Here is a 27720-nt window from a genome sequence, read left to right on the forward strand (position 1 = left end):
TGGTATTTCCCATTACTTCTGGTGACTTTCAACTCAACTCAGCTTTATTTATAAAGCACTTAAGCATCATCGCTGCATACAAAGTGCTGTACAGTAGAAATCAGCCATGCAATAAAGACAAAAATAAATTATGTAAATAAATATCATAAGTGGGTAAGTAAATAATATAAATAATACATGAATAACATGATAAATTTAAGAATAAAAAATAAATAAATTTAAGCCATGGCTTCTACCCTTCAGCCCTTCTTTTAAATGTCAATGTTGCAAATGATATTATGTGATCGATGTAATAATGTGTCCGAAAGGGGGGAAAAAATGAATAAATTAACAAATGTAACTAAATAAAATAAATAAATATCAATAAATTAATAACAAAATACAGCAGACACCATAAAACACTGAAACACTGCCGAGTCTCATGCTGAGGCAAACGCTAAAGAATAAATATGTTTATATGGATAGAGAGGGTGAATGCCTGGTATGTAACTGATGGAAGGTCATTCCGAAGGGAGGTACCGGCAAACTGAAGAGGCTCGATCCCCACTGAGCCTATAGTCCTCGGCACCTCAAGTCATGTCTGGTCCGCTGACCTGAGGCACCGGGCACTACGGGCAGGTGCGTATTGCGTAGGATGTTGAGGAGCTCAGAGAGGTAAGGTGGAGTAAGACCTTGGGAAAGAAGTTGTGTTTTTGAGGAAGTTCTGTGTTGCGTTATAATGACATATGCAATGGCCACATTTTTTGATACATTGGACCTAGTCAAGTGATCTGACTACAGGAGACATAACCCCAATTAAAATAATGTCTCCCTCTAGTGTTCAAACTGAAATTTGTACAATTCAAACCTTATGCAATTTTTGCAATTAGAAGAATAAGTTGTCATCAGAAATGCATTAATTGTTTATCATTTTTATCGGTACGTTACTTTAGTTTTTGTTTTGTTTTACGCATGTATTTATTATTTTATTTAGCGGTAATTTTTATTTTTACATTATTTAGTATCATTTTATTGGACTGCTGTTTTTATTTTATCTGTGTTTATTTTATTTATTTTTACTTTGAATAAAATAGTCATTATTGATGTTTTACGCTTCTTATTGGTATGTTGCTGTTAGATTTTCAATGTTTTATTTATTTATTTTTATTTTAATGTTTGGGAAACATTTATTTATTAGTGTTACTTCATAATTTATTTGTCGGCATTTTTCATTTTTTTATTTTTATTTATTTTTATTATATTTGTTTTTAACTGTGGTTTGTTTGTCTAAAAGGTTACATCAAATTGAAACAAATACAGTCATGTGTTCACTTCCTCTTTTTTTTTTATCAACTAATCTGCAAACAACAACAGTTTCACTGAAGCAGCTAATATAAGCAAAATCTCTTCTAGTGTTTTTGGTTTTTGTCATGTACAGTATATACAGCAACCAGCTCAGTTCCTAGTGGTAACGTGTCCACCCTGAGACTGGGAGGTAGTGGGTTCAATCCCGGCCAGGTCATACCAAAGAGTAAAGACTATAAAAATTTGACCCATTTGCCTCCCTGTTTGACACTCAGCATTACGAGTTGGAATCGAGGGTTTAGATCATCAAATGATCCCCGAGCGCAAGACCCTGCTGCTGCTCACCGATCCCTCAGTGGATGGGTCAAATGCGGAGAACAAATTTCACCCCACTTAGATGGCCGTGAATCACGCCGCGTGACAATCAGCGGTACTTTAACTTTATACAGTACTTGTTATGATTTACCTCTCGTGATCATCCCGTCAATGATCTGGGCGTGGTCCCTCTTTAATCTAAACTGTGTGCCTGCTTTTGCTTTCCAGCGCCTCAGGCTCCTTAGTGTCCGTTTGTCTTGACCGCCAAAGGCCTTGTCATGTTGCCATCCATCATGAGAGACAAGAGAGAGAGATCACCATGACGACCAAAGCGCCTAAGGGGAAAAAAAAAGGCCTGCAAGTTCGCTTGGATTTGCAAAACATGAAAAACAAATCTTACAGTGTACATGCACATGTTTACTGATTAGTATTTTATAAATTTAAGTTTAAAAAAATGCTGTATCGGGATTAATCGCATCAAATCGAATCGTGACCTATGAATCGTGATACGGATCGAATCGAATATATATATATATATATATTATATATATATATACTTAACCAAGTGTCACATTGGACTTGTGACATTGTTTAATTTTTTGCTGTGGCGCTCAGACGAAAGTCGACGAAGGGCGACGAATGCAGACGCAGTCAGACGAAAGCAGACGAGTGCAGATGCAGGCGGGACGCAGCAGCTAGTCGACAGCGGCCGAGTGAGCGCTCCCTCTCCCGGTCTGCGCGTGTCTTATCTGCGCGGTGGCTTGTGGGTGTGTGAGCGTCGAAGTAAAATGGCGGACTTGGCGAACGAAGGTGAGTCGCTTAGCAGTGTGGACCGGGGAGGGGGGTACCCAAAAACACTCACTGCCCAGTTCCGAGCGTCGCATATCATGGCGTTTGCGCTTCGGCCAAGGACGATAAGAGCCTGGCCGGCGGCTCTTTCGGCGCCGGTGGAGTCACACGAGTGCTTCCCGGCGTTTCCTAGGCTACACTGTTAGCAAACAAGCTAACGCGGCTAAAGGTTTGGGATGCGGCTAATAGCTGGAAAGCTTCGCAACGCCCTCCAATACTAACGTGCTAGCTAGCGGGCTTATCGTATAATGCTAGCTCCCGGCTATTTATAGCCAGTGTGTTATACTTGTTAAACAGCCTAGTACATTTAACATTATCTTACACGTTCATCACCATAAATAGTATTTCTCTATTTGTAACTAACGACTACGTGTCAGGTCTAGTCGATTAGGTTGTGAGTGGGAACTTTTAAGATATTTTCTTTCTTTTCAGCCCCCCATGTTGTTAGCGGCCGGCTGCGGGCTCGCTTGACGTGCATTTAGGCGGGTAAAATCGTCTCTTGCTCGTTATTTGTCTTTGTGGCTTAATGCTCCTTTTCGGGAGTGCTTGTCGTTACATTTAGCATGCGGTGTCAATATTGTCGCTAACGACGTTTGTGGAACCTTCTCAACCGGACCGACGCTCGACTACTCTCCTCCCTGCCGCCACGGTACAACCGGATGGCACCGTCTACTTGCTGGATGAAGTCTGTGGAAGATGCTCGTATTGGTTTATGAATCAAAATGCGATAACTTGCAAAGAGGTGGTGTTGTGCTACTTGAGAACAACGCAGGTCTCACACACACAAATAGACATGCTATGTCGTCATGTTTACGAGAATGTTTGCTGCGCTACTAATAGCCACCAATTGGTGTGTTAATCTCGACACTATTTCAATGTTATCCTAGTTTTTATTCACGCGACTGTCTAGTATTTCCCGTTATTGTACGCACCCGACACAACGTTAGGTACACCCAATGGCATATGATTTGAAAGCTGGATCTAAAAATTTAAAGTTGATCACAGGCAACTAAATTGTACTGTCTCTTTGCAATAGGTGTGTGCAGCATAAAATTAAATTAATTTAGTTCAATTAACTAAAAATCAAACGTGGCTGACACATGACTGTGAACGCAGGCCAATGCTATCTCTAATGTAAAACTATTGCTTTTGCCGATCTTGACACAATGGTAGGGGCTTCATAGACTAATAAACCAATTCACACTGTCCATATCCCACTGAACACCGAAAAGGGTGTCCATAAAAGTCTTAATAATTTAACAAATGTATGTTAGTATAATGTATGTGGCAAATAAACCTGGAGTGTGCACTTTAATTGCCTCTAAAATCCTCCATAATTAATAAATAAAATAATAAAACAATTTGGATCAAGGTGACTCGATATCAAAAAGGCTTAATGTAGGATCCTGTTACGCTTCGGTCTTTACAAATGTACGTAGTTGCGTTTTTTTTTAATGGAACGTGGACAAAATTGTTGGTATCCCTTTGTTAATGACAGATAACCCCACAATAGTCACTGAAATCACTTGGAAATGTACAACAAATAATATTTCTTGAAAAGTAAACACATTTTTAAAACCTGAATAAAAGCATATTTGTTTTTTTGCGAGTTTACACGGCCTTTCAAAGCCTGAATATTGCCAATATTTGGGTTTTAAAAAGGGTTATTGCCTGCCCTGCGTGTAATCATACTTCATGTGATTTGGATCATTATCCCGTTGTAAGACCCATGCTCTTTGACTGAGACCAAGCTTTTTTACTCTCGGAAGCACATTTCTCTCCAGGCTGCTTTGATAGTCTAGAGATTTCATTGTACCTTGCACAGATTTAAGAAACTGATGTAGCAAAGCAGCCCAAGAACATAACCGAGTCCCCGCCATGTTTCACAGTAAGGAATAGTGTTCTTTTGTTGATATGCTTAATTTTTGCATGTACTAGGGGAGTTAAAAAATAAATTTATTCTGCAATATACCGCGACCTTAGAGTGCGCAATTCTCGAATTGATTCTAAATGCGGCCAAATTGATTTTTTAACATCAATTTTTGATGGAAATATTCAACAAAACGTCTTACTTAGTGTTAGGGTTCACACTTTAGTCATGGAAGAATGTTCTATTAATGTAACATTAAGACTTACTATTTTATTTCAGGGCTGTTCAAACATGAAACAGACTGCAACCTGTTTGTTAAATACAGTAGTTCAGTTATAAGCCTGAAGTTTCAGATAAATGCATTTTCATCATACAAATCTTAAAGTGTACATGTACAAGTTTACTGATTGGTATTTTCTATATTTGAGTAAAAACATAGCAATAATCAATTTATAGATTTGCATCAGTATTAATCGGCATCAAATCGTGTCCTATTAATCGTGATACGGATCGAATCGCCAGGTACAATTCACACCCCTATACTGTATAAACATAGTTGATATGGCTTACCAAAAAGCTCTAGTTTTGTCTCATCTGTCCAAAGGACGTTCTTCCAGAAGCTTTGTGGCTTGTCAATATGCATTTTTCGCAAAATCCATTCTCACTGCTTTGCTTACCAAGAAAATTAATAATGGAAAATGAAGCATACCAAGGGAAAAACTCTGTCCCTTCACAACTTACACAGTCAAATTATATTAAATTTTGTTTACAATTAAAAATGTTATGAAAAATATTTTAAAACATATGTAAAAAAGTTTTTTTTTTTTTTTATGAAAGAAATTTAATTAATACACTAGGGCTGGGCGATAAATCGATTTTTTGAATTAAATCTAGTGTTTTGTTTTGGACGATTAAAAAAAATTACAACATCGAGTTTCCCCAAACCCCCTACGGCTTTTGCCCCCAAAGGCTTCCGTACCTTTAGCTCTGCTAGTCGTGTCCTCGCACACTCCATACAGGAGGGAGGATCTCGTCAAGACGGACTCGCCTTGCAAGAACTTACCGGTATGAAAGCTTACTTTCACTCGCCGTGTCTGTGACGCTTATCAGCATCTGCGTCATTTACAACATAAACTCCTTATGAAATGTAGTATAGTGGGCTGGTAATGCTGATAACAACCTATTTTCAGTGACAAAACAAATTGAAAAGTGAAAGGAGATCTACAGAAGGGGTGAACTTGGTGAAGCGGACTAATCACGGTAAAATAGCCGATTTATGACGGGCCAAGACTTTCTTACTCCGCGGACTGGCCAATCAAATAACGCTAAAAAGAAATTTGCCAGTGATGGCAAAACAGCCACCTCAATTTACATAACAGTACTTGTACTTGTAAAATCAGCAGACAGTTGGAGGGGATGACAAGCTCAGACCTCGATTCCTACATCAAAGCCAAAATGTGATGTTTATTTGTGTCATATTGAGGGACACAAGTAGCACTGTTTAGCTTTTAAAATAAAGTTGACAACAAAAGTTTTACTTTTCTACTTTATCAACACATACATTTACATTTCCAGAAGTATTTGATTCAAGGTAGAAGTTTGGAAATAAATAAATATGGTTACTTTTGTTAACTGATCAAATAAAAGCAAAACTTTTTAAGTTCTTGGTTTATGTATAAAAAATATATATAAAATCGGGAAAAAATCGCAAATTTAATTTTTGTTAAAAATTCGGAGATTTTATTTTTAGGCAGAATCGCCCAGCCATAATATACAGTATATACTTTCTATACAGTGCATAAAAAACACATTACATTACATCATCCATCCAGCCATCCCTTATCTGAACCACTTTTCCTCACAGTGAATTTAATGACATTTTTACACACAGTACAATGCAATTAAAACATAATAACCATGCTTACTATACATAGATGAGTTCATGACGTGAAGCTGCTGAAGTAGAAGGCGTTGTTGGTGTAAAGTATGTTTTGCGATTGTCCGTGAAGTGCACATGAATGTGATTGGCGCGTATGACGAGTCAAGATGGCGACCACCGATTCAAGTGATTTTGAAGTTGAAGAGATATTGTATGTTTTGTTACTACGCCGATAAAGACGACTGAGGGCTGCTTCTCATCAATATCCTCCAGGAAAGCCTCTGAAATGTACACACAGTGTGGCGCCAATATTGGGTGCATGAAGAGTGCGCGTGCCATGGCCACTGGCTCCGGTGCCGTGGATCGCCAGACAGAGAGGTAGTTGAAATGTGCAAATGGCACAGTGCTGCTCGGCGGGGTTGTGGCAGAGAGGGAGCTATAGTACAGTACTCTGTACCGTAATGTATGATGTGGTGCACACTTAAAAATATTAACTTCGAATGAAATATGTGGAGATGTGCGGGTGAAGCTTTGTGAACCTTTGAGGCTTTCTTTCAAATTGTGCCGAAAAAGAATGGGAGCTTTGGTGCTTCAGTGAAAGCAACATATTGGACACCTAGTGGGCAAAATAAGTAAATAATGAGGCAACAGTTACAAGCAATATAATTAATTAAATTTCACCATGCTTGGTATTGATTAATTATTAATTAAACAAGACCCTTAATATTACACATTTAATATAAGTAACTTTGAATAGAACCCCCCCCAAAATCCGCTCTCACTATGATCTCCCGGTGGGGGGAAGCGAACCCACGCCTCCTGTACTAAAGGGAAGTGGCAGTACCACTTCACCACCCAGAGGAGGCCAACCGACATTGAACTTGTCAAAGGACCGCACAAATTCCAGCTCGTGATATCGCGAGCCACCAGCCACAAAAACGTTTCGGGTCGTCAATACGCGCTGTGCCGTATGAAACTTCGAACGTCGTCGGTCACGTGATACTTGCAGAATGATACAAGCTCCTAAGCACAATTTTGAAGCAGTGTGATTAATGAAGTTCGATGCTCGCTTCGAGGTACCTGATTCATTTGAACATCATTAGAAATATGGCATTTATGGATATCAGTCAGTCCTTGTTTGTATCTTTTATAGCTCGATAGAAAGCCTGCATTGTTTAGATAGTTGCAGTTTTTAATGTTTAATGCATGGATGGACTTCTTTGTGTGTGTGGGGGGGGGGTGTTGACCATTTAAAATTTCCGACTGCATTTGAACGCACCTCGAGTCTCTCAAGAGACTGCTATATTTACACTCCCACTGCTAGCTGCTAACGCCGGAGACTTGTGCTGTATCATACAATCACGGCGTGATTAACTAACGGTTTCTTGGCGTCCTTAATTAGCGATTGAATATGATTCAAGATAGCGTTGTTGATGTTGGTCGTCGAGAAAGGACGAGTCAAGAGAGCCGCCACTCCACTACACGCTGCAAGGGTTGACAAAATTCAAGACTATTGCATTGACGTCCATGTATTACTTGGGTAAGCTTCTATTTTGAAGTTGCCCTTCGCAGCGAATGGAGACGTGACTGTTAGCTTGACTTGTCCTCGCACTTGATCCGAACACATCCATTGCCCCACTAATTAAACCTTGCACGCGCGCAGTGCAACCGAATGAATTATTTATTTATTTACCGGCAAACACTGTAAAGTTGGCCGCATTTGTTTGTAAATTGGTGGCAGTGTTGCGCCCTGATGTCGGTTAAGCAGTGATTACTATTCTCGTTCGTCGCCGTGGGATCTATGTGCATGGTGGCCGGCGACACATGCCAATAAATAATAATCAATAATGGCGGGGGCGACGAAAATAGCCAGACTGTTTACAATACTCACGAAATTCCCAATGGTGTCTGGTCGTCTTTTTCACTCTCTATCCGGTGTAACGCTGCGTGCTGCACTCCCCTCCTCCTACTTTAATGAAAAAATTGAAGGCATCGTGGCTAGAATTTAGGTGTGGTGGGCTGCTGCTTCAAAATGAATGTAGAAGAAACACTGCACAGTCACATCAGAATGACTACCTGCTCTCAAACATGGAGGGAGTTTGCCAGGAAAAATCTGGGTTTTTTTTGTTACACAAAACTTGAAGCAAACAGTTAAAACATCCGCCAGAAATGTGGGCGAGAGGAGCTAGTCGCCAGCCAATCACCGGGCTGTTTCGGAAATTTAAGTGTCCTTGAGCAAGACACTGAACCCTCATTTGCCTCCAGTGGGACCTGGCAGCGTCTTGTATGGCTGCCGCCGACTACTGGTGTATTAATGGGTGAATGTGATGCATTGTAAAGCCCCATATGGTGTAGAAACTAGAAAGCGCTATATAAGTTCAGTCCATTTAGCAAAACTAATAAAACAAGTGGAGGAGAAAAAGTTGCTCCTGAACATTTCCAAATTGATCCCAAAAGAACCTCTATTACCTTGTAACAAATGCATTTGAGTCTGTAAGTATGCATGGATTGAGAAAGTTTCCATCTTGCGCTGCCCCGTGTTTATGCGTGAGTGTGTACAGTACAGCATTGTCTGTTTGGATGAGTAACCTTTTTTTTATTTATTTTTTTATTTTTTTGACAGACAAGCCTGCCATAGCGCCCCCTGTGTTTGTTTTCCAAAAAGACAAAACTCAGAAGGTGAGTGCTTTCTCAAAGACGATGAAGCTGTTTTTGCAAGCTAAAATAAGAACGCCTTTGAAGAAATCGCTTAGCACATTCCTCACCACTGGCTGAACTGTAAACAAGGCTCCACAAAAGGGCTTCTCAGGCACATATTTCAATTGTAGTCACGGTTGCCCCAATGTTCAGCGTTGTAAATTTTCACATGACAAATCAAAGGATATTTTTAACCTGGTTAGATGATAGTTTTTTTTGTTTTTTTACAGCGATCTGCAGAGGGCTCAAGTGCAGAGGATGGAGAAGGTAGAATCTTGTGAAGAGGCCAACGGCTTTGATAATGTTATTAAAGTAATTGTAATTGTATTTTCAATTTCAGATTCAGATAAAGACGACACAAGCTACTTCCCTCCAGTAAAAAGGGAGAGGACTTCATCATTCCCGCCGCTACAATCGGGTAACAACATTGTTGCTTTTTGCTTTTAGCACACAGATTGATTTGTATGCTGAGGCTTTCTCACAACTTCTTGCAGTTCCCAAGAACAATGTATTCATGCCCCCCAGTTTCTGCCAGTCTCCTACTGGGAACTCTGACTCTGAGCCAGGTGAGATTTCTGGGTGACTTGGCCCTGATGAATGAGACCAGGAAAATGCTGTTTTAACCCTTATGAGCCATTGAGGCAGATGCGGTTAATTTATGCTTCTTCCATAGTCATGAAAATTGAATTGTGGAATCTTTGCATTTTCTTTATATCTACTGTTTAATGACTGTTATACTTAATAACCACATTTCTTGATCCAAGTGAAAAATTATTTTGCCACATTTAATTTTAGGATACTGAATTGTGTATTTTCCAAAAAGCAATTAATGCTGTTTGATCAAAACTGGCAGCTAAATTTGTAATTGTGGTTATTAAAATTATGATGTGAAAATTGTCTGTTTTGAGGGGGAGGTCCTGTCTCATAAATTAGCCACTGTTCACCCTCTACTACTACTACTACTACTATTGAGCCGGAGTTAAATAAATACATCAAAGTAGACAAAGACAAAATAGGTTGTATTTTCGCTAATGGAGGCAGCACTTCAATCTATTGAATTACTACACTTGTCAGCTGGTATGCAGATCAGTGAATGTGATGCATCCAGTGAACACATTGCTGAGACATTGGGCATAAGGGTTAAGATGACTAAAACATCCCAACCACAGCTTGTAGTTTTTCTCCTGCTGTGCTTGGATCACTGCCACATTTTTAGTCTCATGATGAGCCAGTAGAATAAAAAAAAACGAAGGGACTAGTGTTTACTTGAATTGAGGATAATCTTATAAATGACTGAGTGTTACCGTGGTAACAGGACCAAATGGCTCAGAGAGGTGAAAAAAAGAACATAAGTTATGTAACTGATGTATGTCTAATATTTTGTCCCTTCACCTGCTTTCGGGCGTCGCCAGAGGAGAAGCCAGTTGGGTTCCGATTAAAGCCACCAACTCTCATACACGGGCAGGCGCCCAGTTCAGGTTTGTGCTCCATGTCAGCTTAGGCCACGCTTCTGACAAGTTTTACAACTCAAAATGGTACAATCCACAAATAGGAACCAGGCAGTGTTTATTTAGTCAACTGCAGATGGGTAAAGGAAGCGTATTTGTAACTTGTGTAATATCTATCTAATATGTTTTGAGGCAGAGGTGAATGGCAACGCAAAGTCCCAGATGTAACGGCCAATCAAAAATGCCAAATGTTTCCCACTATAAGTGACATTCAGCCAGCCGCCGCCAAGCTGTACTAATGAAGCATTGTTTTACAATAATACATAATTTCATTTATACCTGTGGATGAAAAAGTGAGGAGTGAAGTGTGGAGAGTCTTTGTAGAGGAAATGTACAAAAGCAGTCAATGAATGGAACCAACGGTCTCTGAAATAGCTAGACTCTACTTTAATTCTTGCCTGTTTTCTCACTGTATTATTTAATATAACCACAACAGCACAGTCAATCGGCTTCTTCTTAACTCTTTGACTGCCATAAACGTTATAAAACGTTTAGCATAAACCTAGAGAAGGGCGCCGAGGACGTTAAAAGACGTCCCCTATGTTTTTTTTTTTTTTTTTTTCCAAAAACGGGTGCAGGAAAGCCTTGGGCAGCTGTGCTGAAAGTATCAGGCAGATATGATTAGTCAAAGACTCGTTTTGGCCCCTAGAGGGCAGCGATGACTCTCTTTGCACAAGGTTGGATGGGCCGCCCACCGTGGGCGTCAGTAGAAGACGTGAGGCGGAGCTAGAGTGTTGAGGAGACAATGGCTGATCCAAGCCACAATGGCTTGACCAAGCAACCGGTTACAAGCAGCTCACGCTTGAGCATTTTTTTCAAAGACGGAAAGCATCAATCAATACTAAAAAGCGCATTGATGTCGACGATGATGATGACTCCGAGCTCTACGCCAAAGTTGGAAGCTTTGGCGCGACTGTTACTATCAGTAGTAAGCCTCACCGGCTAAGCGCGGCTAGCGCTGCTAAGGCCGGAAAACGCGCACAATAGCCGGCCGGGTACTTCTGCACAAGCGGACATTCGATCGGACGATGGAGAGTAGTCGAAAAGCATCGACCAATGCACATTGATGATGATGATGATGGTCACTCCCGAGGTTGACGCCGGAGTTGGAAGCATTGACGCGGCCGTTATTCTCTCGTCATAAAGCCTCACCGGCTAGCGCTGCTAACGCCGGAAAACGCGGAGCTGCACAAGCGGACATTCGATCGGACAATGAAGAGTACCCCGAGTCCAATGCATATTCATCGGAGGAGCGGGTACAGTCTGATCACGGAGAAGACACTGTTTCTGGACTACGATGCCACCATGAATGGAGTGGATAAAATGGATCAGAACATCTCCTACCACCCGGTATAGCAACTGAAGGACACGGGGAAGCGAGACGTAACGAAACCGTAGCATGATCCTGATATTAGACTTGATGACACACTGCAGTATATACTTGCTATTCCCCGGAAAAAAACGGCCTGCAAGAAAGTGGCGCACGCGAAGAGGCAATCTTGTGCAAATGCTGTTGCGTCTCCTTGCACGCAGGAGAGTGTTACAAAAAGAAAAACTGTCGTTGAAACATCCACATATTTGTAAATAGCACCACAGTTGCACACATTTGTAAATAGTTTGCCAAATTGTTGTCAAATTGTTACACTGTTGAATGTAAATAAACGTATTTTGCTATCAAAAAACACTTTTTCATTCTTGGTGGTAGTGTTTTATAGAAGTAAAGCACTATTTAGGTGTTTGTGGCATCATTCATGGACAAAAAGAAGTGTAAAATTCACTAGAATGCATGAAATAATATCGTTTCACTAAAAGCTTGATTTCTCCGTATTTTGGTCCAAAACAGGCGAAATTGGGTCAAACTAACCATTTTCTATTGTTGATTACTAAAGAACGGAATAAGGTAGAAACAAACTCTTTTTTTTCTGATGAAAGATGAAAGTCCAATCTTTCATTTGGTAGTACGTGTGTTTCCATAGTCCAAACAGAACATTTTCTGTGGACCTTGAAAGATCAGTAAAATGCTTAAATCGGCTGGCACTGACGGCATCCCTTTTCTGAAAACGTCTGGCAGTCAAAGAGTTAACAACTAATTGTGCCATTCAGTTAAAAAAAAAAAAAAAAGGAGAGGGAGGCAGGCGAATTTAGCGCCTAAAACAGTTCCTGATTATACCACCAGAGGTCATTCGTTTCCATTTTAATGAATTTGTCTGACTCAACTGACAGCTAATTGGGTCACGGCGACTATTAGAGTAGGAGCCATAATTTGAGGAAATACAGTAAACAGAAAATAAACTTCACATATTATATTTATAAAAAAATAAAAAAAACTACCTGTAAATACAGCACAGATTAAATTCTCCACCAATTCTTTGTTGACCAATTAACTAACACCAGTGTCCATCTACCTATATACACACCTAAGCGTACCACTAAACGGTATCCAAACCTTCCATTCCTCTTGGTGGAAATCAGGATTTGCATATTAATTCAAAGGAACAAAAATGTTATGGATGAATGATGCAAACATTCTGTTGCATGGAAAAATCTCTTCAGTGATTAGAAGAAAAAAAAGTGCATTTGGTCTTGCAGGCGTCCCAAGTCAGAAACCGAAAGAGCAACAACGCAGTGTTCTCCGCCCTGCAGTTCTTCAAGCGCCACCCTCCAAATCCCACACAGAATCTAGTATGTATTGTGTAAATCACATTTTTCCACATGCTTGCAAAGTCATTCGTACCTTGTTTGACACTTTGTGCACACATTTTCTTCACAATTCAGACTCCACATGTGGAACCAACGGGGTGAAGAAGTCGTCAGACGGCCCTTCAGTTCCCCAGTCCCTTTTCCTCAACAACACAGAGCACTCAGCCGCCCCAAACACGTCACTGGTACCTTTGCATGCACATCATAGAAATTATTTCTCCCAGGTCCCAGTTGTTAATTTGTTGTTTTTGTTTTTATTCCTGCTCATTTCAGAAACACGAAAATGAGGAAGACGGCCCAAGCCAGGTCAAAGATGAAGGAGGAAATGAGAAGGAGGAAGGAGATGTAGCAAATTCTTTTGTATTTGGTCAGAATATCAAAGACAGAGCAAAGGTGGGTTCCATGAGGTGCAACCACTTATCTCATAAAGTGGGGTACACACATAAACATTTTCAACATAATAGACTATTTTTTTATGTATTTATTTATACGTGAGATGTCACACATTACATGGAAATACAGTAGTAGTCATGTGCCTGTTTACTTTGCTCCTATAGTGTGTGGCTTACTCGAAATGACCAACACAACACAGCCAGCTAATGATGGCTGCATGGTGCCATAGGACATCCAGATTGCCAGAGGGAAAAAATAGAAGAGAGCATAATACTGTAGTAGAAGAACTTAAAGAATCTTTACTAACTCCTAGTCTATCTGATATTTTCATTGTGGTGGCAAACTTCTTTCCTTGTCATTTTTGTTGTGATGATTAATTTGTGCGACGAGCATTCAACACAGTTGGTCCTCTGTTTGTGTCCGGCAACACTCCTGATTGGCTGTCATAGATATTGAGTAGTAACGATGTTCGATAACACTTTCTTTCAGCCTGATACCACCATGAGTACTGAACTCTCTACTCGCAGATACTGAAACCAAGTAAACGATACCACTAGTACTTTTGATACGTAAAATTTGTATTACACCAATGGCTGATAATTTTAAAGAAATTCATTTCTGATTATAGGCAAACAGTTACTCTGCATAAGAGAATTCATTTAAAAATAAAGCACAAATAATTTACTCTGATCTAGATCCTTTGTAATAAGTTAACAAAAGGTGACTATCGGCAGCCTTTGTGACTCCTTGATATCTAGTAATGAAAAGAAACGGTATGACCAAAATTGTTAATCACCCATTCCTACTGAAAAGGTTTAACATTTACGCTTGTTAGCATTTACTAGGGTTGGGCGGTATTTACATTTTGACTGTCTCCGCATTTCACTGTCATGTGACGCTCCACGCCGACTACGCCCTCCTTTGCTCGATGATCTCCAGAGAAGTGAATCCCATGTGTGGGAAAGTTGAAAAGTTCCTTCGTCCCTGTTTAGTCTGTCCGGTCCCCGTTTTTTTTTTTATAGCCATAAACTGTTCCCGTCTAGCGTATTTTTATTTTTATTTTTATTTTTTCATTTTTTTGGGGGGGACCGCTTAACAGAGCTGTGCCGACTGGCCATTTTGTCTCGCTCTGTTTGAGCGGTCATGTGACTCACATGACCAACAGTTTACCGTCCTATTAATTTTAATCTGTTATAGTAATATTAATTGTTATAGTATTACTAATTTGAAAACTACAAATGACGTGTTATCAGAAAAATATGTTTAATATCATAATAGGTCATTATACACTGATGTTTTTTTATTATTTTTTATTTTTATGACTATTGACAGTGATACCGTTGCCATTTTTGGACTCCCCAGATACCGAATTACCGTTTTATCGCCCAACCCTAGCATTGACTATTATTCTGAGCAGAATGGATAGGTAAAGTGACGTGACACACCCAACACCACAGGATAATCACTCAGGATAATGAATCTTTCAGAGACATCCAACTATCAGGCCTTTGCTGACTGTGGTCGTAAGGCAGGAATATTAGACCAGTTTTTTTCATGATGTGTGCGCCCCATTTTAAACTTGGATTTTTGAAGATGTTCAGAATGATGAGTGGTTCCCGCTTGTGTCTTATTTCCAGTTGGACCAGAACAGTACAGAAGAAAAGTCAAAGGACATCCTACCAGGAGACTGTCAATCAGAGGGAACCAATTACTTTTTGCAGTACATCTCTACCCCAAGGTAATTACCTCTTGATGATTGATTATTATTATTATTGTTGTAATGGCATAAATTCATTTAACCGTTCGGTCTTTCCAGTTTAAATAATGCCACAAACAGTGCAGACAGTGGGGCGAAATTTGTTTTTGGGCAGAACATGTCTGAACGAGTTTTGGTGAGTGCCGACGGCTTGTTTGCATAGTCAGCCATGTTGGACAATGTTGTAAAATTCCCACGTGTCTCTGTCTATATTTTTTTCCCATCACAGAGTCCTCCCAAGGGCGAGACCGCCAATGAAGACAGTAAAGAGGTTCCAGAGTCTTCAGAGCCTCCGTCACAGGAGGCCACCCCAGAGAAGGGTAACTGTCCCCCCTTCATACGCGACAATTTATGTTCTCTTGGACTGCAAAAATACATCTCAGAAAAAGAAGGCGGTATTGTCCCTTGAGGGGAAGTTGAATTTACAGGCAGTCCTTGGGGAACTTAAATCTATCTGTCCTGCAGCCAATCCAGAATTTCCACAACTTTGGTCTGTAAACAGGTTTCCAGCCTGCTGCAATCCAGTACCCAAACCAAACTCTCGCAGCGATTACACCAAAGAAATTGGCTTGGAGTTTTGTGTGTGCGTGTCATGGGGGGTGGGCGGTTGGGGCGGCGGGCGGGCGGACGGATGGACCACAAAATGATTCAAACCAGCTAAAGCTAACTACAGGTGTGACCTGACGCCCCTTGAATTTTGCATCTGCTTTCTCTTTTACACAGAAGAAATGGGAAAACCTTAGGGCGTACTCACGCTAGGCCAGGCCGATTCAACCGGCAAGCTGCTTTTCAAAGCTTTTCATCTGGTCCGTCAAGCATCACCCAAATTTAAATTATTCAATCTGACTGGAAAAGTGCCAGTTCATGCAGTAAGTCCTCCGCAATGACGGGCTAACAGTAAGGCATACTCATCAGGAAGCGGTGTAATCTTTTCCCCTCTCTTCTTCAGCAGAGGGCTCTCATTCAAACCACTGATCTGTATATATTACTGAAGAGCCGATAGCCCATACACTCCCGTGCAAGCTGTTGAAGCCACAGTGCGGCCATCTTACCCCTCCCATCTCGCGAGCAGACTACTGTATAAACCAGGGGTTAAAGTTACTCCGTCGTGGGGACGGATTTCCGTCATTTTGAAAATGAGACCCCTTAAACAAGTCCCCATGGGGACTGCACGTTTGTTGTTTAAGATCCCATCACTAAACTGACATTGCTTTCATGCATTGAATTTATTAATACCACCTTAAAAAGTATTGAATTTTAATATCTGGGTGAGGTCTTAAATTTCATACTGTGTGTACCTTCTCCGTGGAGGATGAGCAAGCCCTATTAGGAGAAGTTGGCGGAACTGTCTGTCCCTAGAGTGCAGGGTGGCATTGCGGACAGGGACATGTCGAGAGTCAAGTCCTCCACACACTACGTGGCCAATTTGAATGTAGGAGGGGAAAGAGGATGTTTTAATCGCTATTCACTGTTTGGAACTTACTCACTGAAGAAAAGGAAAAAGTTTGAACTGTCAGCGTGCTGCAGCGTCCTGCTACGGAGGAGCTAGTTGCTAACGTGAGTCAGAGTTCCACCTTCTTTACATATTACGCATCGATGTACTATTTAAACAACATATTAACAATATAAATGTCAAAACTAGCGACTGGGATAAAAGTTTGTTTTGCGGTTTATGTAACGCATCGTCATCGTCGTAGCGTAATTAGGTCATAATTACGGCTCGTGTGTGCTTAGATTACTACTTTTTAACAATTATGTGCTGCTTTGAACACCCCCTTTTTCTTTTATCGCTCAGTTCTTTGGACCCCAATATCTCAAATGTTTCTTGGGAGGGCTAATATGGTGGCCTCGCGGCTTCAGATGTTTTGGCCTATCGGCTTTATCTTGCCAGCAAGCTGAATTTTCACGGTATTTGTGAGTTCACAAACTCCAGAGAATACCTGTTGTACTGCTCCCACTGATACGTTTGCAACCGACCTTTTTTAGGTCGGACCAATCAGGCGTTGTTTAGGGCGGGACGAAACCAAAGAGCGTCGATGGCGGTGGGGGAAACAAACCTAACAGATGAATGGACGCTGCAATTAATTATATTCTTGCAGAATTACTCACCGTTTCCTTGTTGAATTTGAACAGCGAAAGGCACTTCATGCATTTTTATCTGGTAAAGATATTTGTTAATACTTTTCATTATGTATTTAAATAGCCCTGCTCGAGGGCATTCAAACCGTGCTTGACACTTAAATTCTGGTACATTTGCCTTTTATTAATCTTGTCTGCCTACTGGCCACCATGCACAGGCACTTGCATGCTTGCACAGTAAAAATCAAAATTATCCCGATTTTTAAAAAGTCAATTCACATGCTACACAAGGAATGTTTGTGTTATGCTTAAAGCATAAATCAACACTTAGTCAACTTTTTTGCTGATAAACTGGTGTCTACAAATGCTGTCTACATGTCCTGGTCATTATTTTTAAATTTTAGTACATATTTGTTTAAAGCTTTATTTGGGGGGCAAAAACCATGTGTTTGGTGTCATCTTAAGGTTAAATACTGAGATAAACACAACTTGGCTGTTTGTTAACTCATTACACGAGACATACGTCACTTGTTCCGCATGACGTAGTCGCCCCCGCCACCCGCCGGCTCATTTTCGTACACGCCTCCTTAAACGGCTTCTGAGTGAGTTGCAACCCTCTCCCCATTCACACCCCAACGGTCCTCTAGGCAACACCCACTTTGAGTGCCGATTTCAAATCTTAGTGAGGGGGTGGCGCAAGAGTCTGACTTCCTGTTGAGTAATCCTTTGTTATTCAGGTCTTAATAATTAACACCACAATAGGAATCAACTGGCTCTGATTAAGCAGAACTCTAGAACCTTGTGAAGGCAGGCAGGATGTTGAAGCCAACTTGTAGGCAATAGTGAATAAAAGGCATCTTTTACAGGCAAGATACAGAAAAAGTGACGCTCCTGGCCACCTCTTATTTGTGCTTTAACCTCAAGAGTGACCTTTAAGTGGTTTATAGTGGCTGTTCAAGCTCTCAACATCAATAGTCAGCTCAACACTTGACAAGTGTGCACTCTTCTCAGCATTGAACAGCGTGTCGGAGTCTTTGGAGGAGTCTGCCGCAGCCTACACCAAAGCTACAGCCAAGAAGTGCATCTTAGAGAAAGTGGATGTGAAAACCGGAGAAGAATCGGAAAGCAATGTTTTACAGGTACCATAGAGGCTTCATTTGACATTTTGGCACCTGCATGAGATGCTCAACTAATGTTTGCTTTGTCTGGCAATTCAGATGCAGTGCAAGTTGTATGTCTTTGAGAAGACGGCACAGTCGTGGATAGAGCGAGGGCGGGGTCTACTGAGGCTCAATGACATGGCGTCGACGGACGACGGCACGCTACAGTCGCGTCTAGGTAAAATGCATGCCAAATGAGTATGCGATGAATAGCCTGTCATTGTTAGTGGACACATTTGACAGGACACGGTTGATGAGGTGTGATGACCAAACATCGTTTTGTTTTGACTCCCACCAGTGATGAGGACCCAGGGCAGCCTCCGGTTGATCCTCAACACGAAACTTTGGCCCCAGATGCAGGTGGACAAGGCAAGCGACAAGAGCGTACGGGTCACTGCCACAGACACAGAGGACCAGGGGGTCAAAGTCTTCCTAATATCGGTAGGTTTTACCAAACTGTTTTATGGGTTTTAGATGCCGTGGAAGCAAGTACGTTGTTTCACCAAAGTAGGAGGGTTGGGTTCAGCTGTGTACACTTGGTTGTTAGTGGTTAGAAATGTAATGTGAAACATAACACAAACATTCATATGCAACCTTTTGGTCATGTGGCACATTCCCTCCCCCCCAAAAAATTGACAAATTTAAGGCGTCCATGAACTGTTTCCACTGGGCTAATTCATACTAAGGCTGCTTGATTATGGAAAAAATCATAATCACGATTATTTTGGTAATAATTTAAATCACGATTATTCAAAACGATTATTTTTTTGTTCAAAACAAGAAAATGATTAAACATTAAAAAATATTAAGACAAATAAAGTTATTTGAAACACTATGATTATGTAAGTTCCTTTTGTACCAAACAGAATTAATAATAATATATATTATTTATGTTAGCAAAAATGTGAAGTTGGGGTGCAGTATGGCTTGTGGGGTGCCAGCTAGTTTTGACAGGAGTGTGTGGTGAAAGAACTCGTGTGGGCGTGCCTCAAAACATTTTCCGGAAAAAAAATGGTGGCATTTTGCACTTCATTTTGCATTCTAGTGAATTTTCAGAGTAAAAATTATGTTGTAACATTACTCACTGACTCCATATTTTTTGCACTTATTTTATAATAAAATAATACAAATAAAATAAGGCTGTCATATCAGATTATAAGTGAAAAAAACTGGATCTGGACGGATCGGACGTGAATACACAAGCATAAAGTGCTTTGTGGTGGTTAAAGAGCAAATATTATGGGATAGTTCTGGCCAAAATTAATAATGCTTACCTTACAGAGAAGAAAGCAAAACAATGAAAAATATCAGACACTTAAACCCAGACGTCCACAATCCATTCACATACCGTGGCGTACCTTGTCCAGCCGGCGCTGCTTCCCAGTTTTTTTGGGTGGAGTGCGTTCGCCTTCTCTCATTGATTGCTCCCATGCTTCTTGCAATTTTACTTTCAAAGCCCAGTTTCAATGACCAGTTGGAGTTCCTTCGTTAATCCTCCCGGAAGCCCCAACTTTGTTTTCTTGCTTCTTCCCCTTCCGAACCATGGATTCATTGATGTGGAATTATATCGCGACTGCTCTATTCCCATGTACAACCGCGTAACTGATAGCTTGCCATTTAAATTGTGCCTCGTAAGCATGTCTCTTAGCTGATGCCATTTTCCGGAGTTTCTTAGCCAAACCCATGTTGTTTTGCACAATGCGAAATACCGGCAGTATTTTGTTATCCGTTCCTGCTCGGTCTCGGCCGGTGTTCGAGTCGACTCCGCGGATAGCGCCCAGCGGCTGCACGTCGCCAAAAAGGTGGGGTCCAAACAGGGTAGATGAAATTAAGTACAGGAGACAAGAGGTCACACTGCAATTTGGCGTTTTATTTTCACTTTTTATTCATTTTCTCGTTCCATCTCCACATTCGAGTACATACAGCTGCAACTCTCTTCTGCCTTCTCCCCTCTGTCTGCCGCTATACCTTAATACGAGCCAGCAGCCAACTAGCAACAAGCGTGAACCAGCCCACCAATCACAGCTAAATTTTCCCCGAGGGTTGTCTTGAAGGAAAATGTCTCCGGAACTTGGTGCACACACAAGAATATTTTAAGACTTAAGTGTGCCTTATAGTCTTGAAAACATGGTACATTTTCTAGAAAACTTCTTGGGCGGCAGCCAGTTTACTTCAGCAGCGCACCGTACAATACAATGTCAGCATAATTATGTCTTGCGCTTTTAACTGGACTGAACTTGAACGTGACTTCAGGACAAAGTTGTGTTACTGACGTCTGTCGCAACAGTTTGGGGCATTTAAATTGCCGTTGTTTACAAATTCTGAATAGACGAGCACGTCGTCAGCCCTTATACCGCGACAACACGCTTCCGGAAACAACTGCAGAATAAAAGCGCTACAATGCATTGATCTACTACTTGGTGAGGTAAAGTTTATTTTGAAATTGGGTTTCTCACAGTGTTAGCCCCGTGTACTGTCATGCGTACTGCCGTTAGCTTGACTACGACTCGGCGGGTATCTGAGGCAGAAATGACGAGGACTCGTTTTAGCCCTAATATTAATAATCGTTTTTGTACAATTTGTCAATTTTGTAATCGTGGAGGGTAATAATCGAAATCGTTGAATTGAATTTTGATTCATTGCACAGCCCTAATTCATACACACAGAACACCAGTTGGACACATTTTGCTTCCAGACACTTTGGAGATACTATTGACATTTTGTACCTTTTTAAGTTCATTTTTTTCCAGCTGTTTTGGCTGTGTTAAACAAGTATTGGTTTAATGACAGCTTGTAGCTTGAAAAACGTGTAACTCGTATCTCAAGGCAAACTATTAACTGTACATTCTGATTAGCATACAAATTTGTTACATATCGAGGATCCTATTTACAAAAAGCTTTGAATTTGGACTACCGGGGATGATGGTTTATGATAGAGTTCTGTCCCTTCAGCAGCATATTAACTCAAAATTCCAATTCCTTGAGTGTTGTACTCAGAAAGAGGCGCAATCTAGTTGATTGTGTCGTTTGTGACCATGCAACTGCATATGGTGAGGCCGACAAGCCAAGGACCCTCTTGACTGGCTTTTGATTTGGCCAGCAGATGGTGCTACTTTCTCCCCGTGAAGCATGGCAGCAAAATTTCACACCCTTTGCTAGGGCTGGGCAATTTTGCCTAAAAATAAAATCTCCGACAAAGAAATTTGATTTTATATTTATTTATTTATTTATCTTTACATAAACCAATAACTTAAAAAGTTTTGCTTTTATTTTATCAGTTAACAAAGGTAACCATATTTCTTCTCTTGAAATCAATGTGTAAAACTTCTACCTTGAATCAAATACGTCTGGAAATGCAAATCTATGTGTTGATAAAGTAGAAAAGTACAACTTTTTTTGTCAACTTTGTTTTGAAAGATAAACAGTGCTACTTGTGCCCCTCAGTATGACACAAATAAACATCACATTTTGGCTTTAATGTAGGAATTGAGGTCTAAGCTCATCCCCTCCAACTGTCTGCTGATTTTACAAGTACTGTTATGTAAATTGAGTGTAAGAAAGTCTTGGCCTGCCGTAAATCGTCTATTTTACCGTGATTAGTCCGCTTCACTAAGTTCACCCCCTTCTATAGATCTCCTTTCACTTTTCAATTTGTTTTGTCACTGAAAATAGGTTGTTATCAGCATTACCAGCACACTATACTACATTTTATAAGGATTTTATGTCACAGATAACGCAGAGGCTAAGTGTCACGGGCACGGCGAGTTAAAGTAAGCTTGTCTTTCATACCGGTAAGTGCTTGCAAGGCGAGTCCGTCTTGACGAGATAGCGTACATGTTTTGACCACGCAGCGACATAAACGTGCATATTTGTTCTATTCATATAAGCTTGTAAATGTCTATAAGCAATCAGGATAAAATATCGAATTTACAGCAGGCTAAAGATTTCCTCGCTCCGGCGATTGACCGATATTGCAGCCGTTCAAAGCAAAAATATCGCTAGCATTTGAGTTGCCAGTCACGGCAAAATAACCACTGCCTAAGCAAATGGCGTGATGCAACTTGATCAATATACTTGCGGCTAGGTAGCTGGAGTTGCACATACCTGGGTTCTCCCGTTTTCAGCAAGTGGTGAAATCGAGTCTTCCTCGCTGTATACGTGGGTGCCATATCATTAGCGAGGTGCAACGTGTCCACTTTGGTGATTGCTCTTATTGTACCCCTTTCTTGTCATACGTGCTTCCTTGTGTAAATGTCTAGGATAACCCTAACCCGCCACGATAACATAGTAAACTGTTTGGGGGTTTTTTTGCGGGAGTTTGTTTGCTGTTGTTGAGTTCCTCCCGTATGGAGTGTGTGAGGACATAACTGACGCTACGGAAACTCATAGGGGCGAAAGCTGCGGGCGTGGCATAACGAAAGGGGGTAAAAACATAGATGTTATAGTTCTTTTAATCGTTCACAACAAAACACTCGAATTAATTTTTTTAAATCGATTTATCGCCCAGCCATACCCTTTGCTGTTTTCTACAAGGGTACCTTGTTACTGAAATGATAAATGTCATGGTTTGGGTTGGGTTTTTGGTTACCAGTAGTCTATTTGCTTTGGTCATGATCTGTGTTTTGTTTTGCTATTGTGTCTTGCCCAGTTATGTCCCGTTATGTCAATTAGTGTGTGTGTATGTTGTCTCTTGTTTCCCCTCTGTCTGGCTCGATCCATTGTTGTTGTTACCCCACATCCTGGTGTTGCTGGCTTTCTTGCCCTGTTCTTCCACATCTTGTCTTAATTGCCTTGCTGGACTTAGTTTTTTGGTTCCCGGTCAGTACCTTGTTTGCCTCCTTCTTTTTGTTTTATTAAAGCCTTGATTGGACTCCACTTCTGCCTCCGCGCTCTGCTTCCCTGCATTTGGGTCCTCAACCACGCCCCACTCCCTGAACTTGACAATGGAAGTGTAAATGTACAAAGGGTCCTTGGTTTACAGTGGTCCTGACCAGGGTTATTATAGTTTTAGAATTTTCATTTTACTTACAGGGGTCTATAAAAAAAGTCTGAAAAGTCTTAAGATTCAAAAACTTAAATTTTAGCCCTTAAATGTCTTAAAAACACCCACATTTTCATCCCAGGTCTAAAACTTAATTTACCCAAGTCTTAAATTCTTATATCCACTCCATGTCCATTCCGAGAACTGTCTGTAGAAAATAAAAATATACCTGTTGTGTTGTTGTTTCTACTGCCGGCGTGCTGAAAAACGTCCACACCAAAAGCAAAGTGGTACATTTGAGAGGGTGCGTTTGTATTGTAGTCAATGTAGTTTGGGCGGGCGGGTAGTTTGTAGTGGTTAGCATAGCATCTAGCTTGTTGTGTTCAGTTTACGGCAGATAAAAGCCTTCGATCTCCGCAAATAGTTTTCAATTGGATGGGCGTCGCTGTCTGTGCCTGTAGCGGACATTGAGTTTGATGATCTGGTAGCATTCTCAGCAGTTAGTCTTGTATTTGTCTTTATTCATTATTAACAGCTTCAATTCGAAGTTAGCACATGACGCTAAAGAATCCTTTAGCGGCTCTCTTCGGCTGTCTAGGAAGTATGTCATTATGTGGGTGCGACCCAGTGTGCCACCAAGTGTTCAAACGAAGACACTGCAGTTTGTGTGGAAACCGATTAAATGGGAGCTACTTTAGGCACGCTGTTGTATTGAATTTCATTATTTGGACTTGCCTTGAAAAAAAAACTTGTACAACCACATATATTGAATGTGACTGATATATTTGACTTTTATTTTATTTATGTATTTAGTTTTTAAAATTAATTTTATTGTGTATTGTACCGGGTGTTTGGACACCGGTAAAAATACAAATGACCCTTGAAATTTGATCAATAAATGTGATGAAATCAACACTTTAATATATAATATACAATGTTTTAGAGTTATGTTTTACTCATTGTTAATTACTTTATCTCTTATTAGGAATCATTACATTATTTACTGTTTTTTTTTTCTTATTATTTCAGCTATCTTTTTTTTGCCAAGTCGTGTTTGCGGTGATGAAGTGGCGAGTTCTGGTGATGTGCTCTGTTGCCGTCATCCCCAAAAAACTGAATGTTTGTTCAATCATTGCCATTGCATCATCAAAGAAAGCAATTTTCAACACTCGAGATTGGTGAATAATTTGTAAAAATAAATAACTAAACAATAAAAAAAATACACACATGTGAGAACGATTTGTAGTATTGATTTGAAAAACGTTAAATTGAGCCAATTCTGATGTGAAACGCTAGTGAGTAAAGCGAGGCGAAACGCTCTCTTCGCTTTTGGTGTGAATATAGCATTGTAATAAGGTGGCTCAGTGTGTCCACTACCGCGTACCGTATCTTTCAAGTTTTCGTTTCCACTGAGTTTATGCAATTAGTCCGAGTGCGGAGTGTGGACAACGTGTCTCTTTAAAATGAGTATGTTTTCCAGCTTGTTGGAAGAGGTAGCAGGCATTGGGCACTCGGCTCCCTGCAAAGTATGCAAAAAGAAAAAAAGTTGGGAACTTTGGACGTGAAGGCCTCAAGTCACACGCGAAAGCCGGAAAGCACCAGCTCGCTATGACTTGAAGTTGGTCTAACATTTTTCTTATAATGGTCTAAAATGTAACTTGGTGATTCCTGCAAGAACCATGTACTTAGTTTTTATATCGTTTTGTTTTTTAAATTTAGTTTTAATTCGTTTTCAGTGTGGTTCTTTTAGTTTGTATTAGTTTTAGTTATTCAATAAATGCTTAGTTTTAGTTTAGTTTTAGTTAGTTTCAGTCTTAGTTAAAAAAAAAATTTTAAAGCGTATTGCTTATGCGCAATATTTTAAAAAACACTATTGGGAGCGACGTCATGTGAAGGTGTAGATGACGTCACTTCTGTGTGACACACTTTCAAACATCTTTTTTTCCGGTTAATATCAAAATAAATCTACTTAAAAACACATTTAAAATCATCCCCACAGACTCATTTATTACCATTCATTACCAAAGAAGGAAATTTTTGCTATAATTATCGTTAGTTTTTCTTTCTTTTTTAAAGCATTTTATTTTTTATTTTATTTTGTTAACAAAATTGTTTTTTGAATTTTAGTTTTAGTTTTTTCGTTAGTTTTAGTTAACTAAAATAACCTTGGTCCTGACATACTATATTCCAAGGCTATGAATGCACTATGCAAGAATAGATGCCATCACACAGCACAATAAATCAAACTTGTGGGTTTACATTTGATTGTTTTATATATATGATCTACAATTGTTTTTGATAGAAATATCACCTGTAATTCTGGGTAAGGAGGATTCCTGTATAAGGTTACAAGATGCAATTTGGACCATGGGGCGGGGTTAATGCTTTACGACAATTCCGTTCTTAAGATCACCGATGCTTCCTTTTTTTTTTGTCTGATTATAATTTCCAGTAGTCTCTTTCACAAACTTATACGAATGCATTAGTAAAGTCATATTAACAGTAACTATTTGTATGAGAACACTTCTTGGACATAATGTATATGGGTCAATACTGGCATAATCAAAGACCCCGAACTGGCTTTCTGATGTCCATCAGATGGTGCGACTCTCCCGCAATCAAAGCATGCAGCAAAGTTTCACACCTTATGTTGTTTTCCACAAGGATGCCTAAATGATCAACTTGAAAATATTGATCTCCTCTTGTTGTGTTCCTCAGGGCAGTTCTAAGGACGTAGGTCAACTGGCGGCGGCGTTGCATCACCGGATTTTGGCCCTAAAGAGCCGGGCGGAGCAGGAGCCCGAAGCCCCCGTGACGACCATCCCCGAGGCCGAGGTGCCGCAGTCCAACGAGGATGACAGCGACGAAGAAGGCGGTGGCGCCTCCTCTTCGGCCTCGGCTCCCGCGACGAGTCAGTAACTACTTTTTGTCAGAGTCCTTTTTGCACCTCCCCCAAATATCCCTTCGTGAAGCATGTATCCATTTTGTCCACCTGCAGCTAACACAGAGGGAGGAGAGAACCAGGCCGCGGGAAGCACATAGCGCCACCGCCTTGAGACGGCCTGCAGAGATGCCACTTTGGAGGCATTTTTTTTTCTGCCGGCATCTCCACGGACAGCCACTTTGACCAACGTGGTCCCTCCAGACCAGTAACTTTTGGATATTAGAAGTCTAGCTCCAGGAAATAACCCTCCCCGCCCCAACAATCCCACCAGTGCCGGAGTGTCTCCCGCCCCACCAGCCAATCTGCGTCATCAATGGAGTCCTGTTCTCCTGATCCTACTGTTGTGTCGGAGTTTCTCCTCTACGTTTCCCCTCCCTCCCCTGCTCCCACCCCCCACCTCCCAACTAGCAAAAATAAAGACTTCAAAGCTTTGGTTTGGGACTTTTCTGCTCATCATATTGATGAGCGTAAAAGGTGTTTTTCCTCTACATTTTAAAGTATGGCACATGTTAAGACTGCAGTTTCTACTTTGGGACCTTTCTACTTCACTGTACAGCCGCCCCCGCACTCCCGCCTTCTCCGGATGCCGCACCATCCTGAGGGGCAACCGTCTCGCCACACATGCCACGAGGTGTCCGACCGGTCTATCCCGTCAGCTCTTCTGCATCGAACCCGCTGCCAACTCTCCTCCTAAAGCCCCCCCCAAACTTGATCAGTGCGTTTGGTTTTTGGCAACTGTAATTTATTTTTTTGGAGTGGGGGGCATCATCTTGAGGCATCTCAACATTTGTGCTATTTGTAACGGCTAGCCAGAGTCCACTTGTCATTAATAGCAGTTTCCTTTGATTTCCTATCAATCTATATTCTAGTGAATAAAGGACTGAAACCATGCAGCTTTCTGTTCATGTGATGACTTTGAAAGGTAGAAGAATACTCCTGTTGTCAGTCTTTTTTTTTTGACAAATTCAACTGTCAATCATCCTGCATGTAATCTTATGCATTTCTTTAAAACATCCCAGGGCTTTACTGTTTATATTTTTATTTACATTTTGGAAAACATGTTGGAATGAAATTGTGTGCGTGTGGAACCATTGGCGTGAGAACTGTACCATCCCTCCCCCCCCCCCTTTAAGGGTCATGTACATTTTTGAATATATCATTTAATGGAGCACCATTTTTTTTTCTCATCACCAACTCCTGGTCCCTCGTTCTTCCTCACCCTCCTTTACAAAATAAACCTCTGCCATAAATGTTTTCCAAACGTGATTTAATTGTTGGTTCCCCCAATGAAAGAAAAACCTACAA

General features: G+C 40.7%; 1 protein-coding gene and 1 long non-coding RNA gene across 2 annotated transcripts; one reads left to right on the forward strand and one right to left on the reverse strand.

The window, feature by feature from the left end:
- LOC147180937 (uncharacterized) lies at positions 1-2640 on the reverse strand. Its single transcript, XR_015095452.1, has 3 exons — positions 2462-2640; positions 1751-1934; positions 1-671 (listed from the first exon to the last, which is right to left on the reverse strand). It is a non-coding gene; the product is annotated as an uncharacterized LOC147180937 (long non-coding RNA).
- On the forward strand, positions 2261-27306 carry ranbp3b (RAN binding protein 3b). Its single transcript, XM_086079432.1, has 17 exons — positions 2261-2409; positions 8821-8876; positions 9125-9161; positions 9235-9312; positions 9389-9460; positions 10307-10372; positions 12992-13084; positions 13178-13287; positions 13376-13495; positions 15133-15233; positions 15312-15387; positions 15481-15571; positions 18342-18469; positions 18548-18668; positions 18789-18931; positions 26190-26382; positions 26470-27306. Exons 1-17 carry the CDS (start codon positions 2388-2390, stop codon positions 26511-26513), a joined length of 1551 nt encoding a protein of 516 aa, XP_085935558.1. The 5' UTR covers positions 2261-2387; the 3' UTR covers positions 26514-27306.
- The last annotated feature ends 414 nt before the right edge of the window (positions 27307-27720 follow it).

This window comes from Leptonotus elevatus, chromosome 1 (genome assembly GCF_054856555.1).
Source record: "Leptonotus elevatus isolate MCC_2025b chromosome 1, RoL_Lele_1.0, whole genome shotgun sequence".
In the NCBI taxonomy this organism is placed as follows: Eukaryota; Metazoa; Chordata; class Actinopteri; order Syngnathiformes; family Syngnathidae; genus Leptonotus; species Leptonotus elevatus.

Coding starts and splice junctions, on each gene's coding strand:
- ranbp3b (XM_086079432.1), top strand. CDS start 2,388: ATGGCGGACTTGGCGAACGAAG. Junction 15,234..15,311: donor CAGTACATCTCTACCCCAAG/GTAATTACCTCT, acceptor CGGTCTTTCCAG/TTTAAATAATGCCACAAACA. Junction 15,388..15,480: donor ACATGTCTGAACGAGTTTTG/GTGAGTGCCGAC, acceptor TTCCCATCACAG/AGTCCTCCCAAGGGCGAGAC.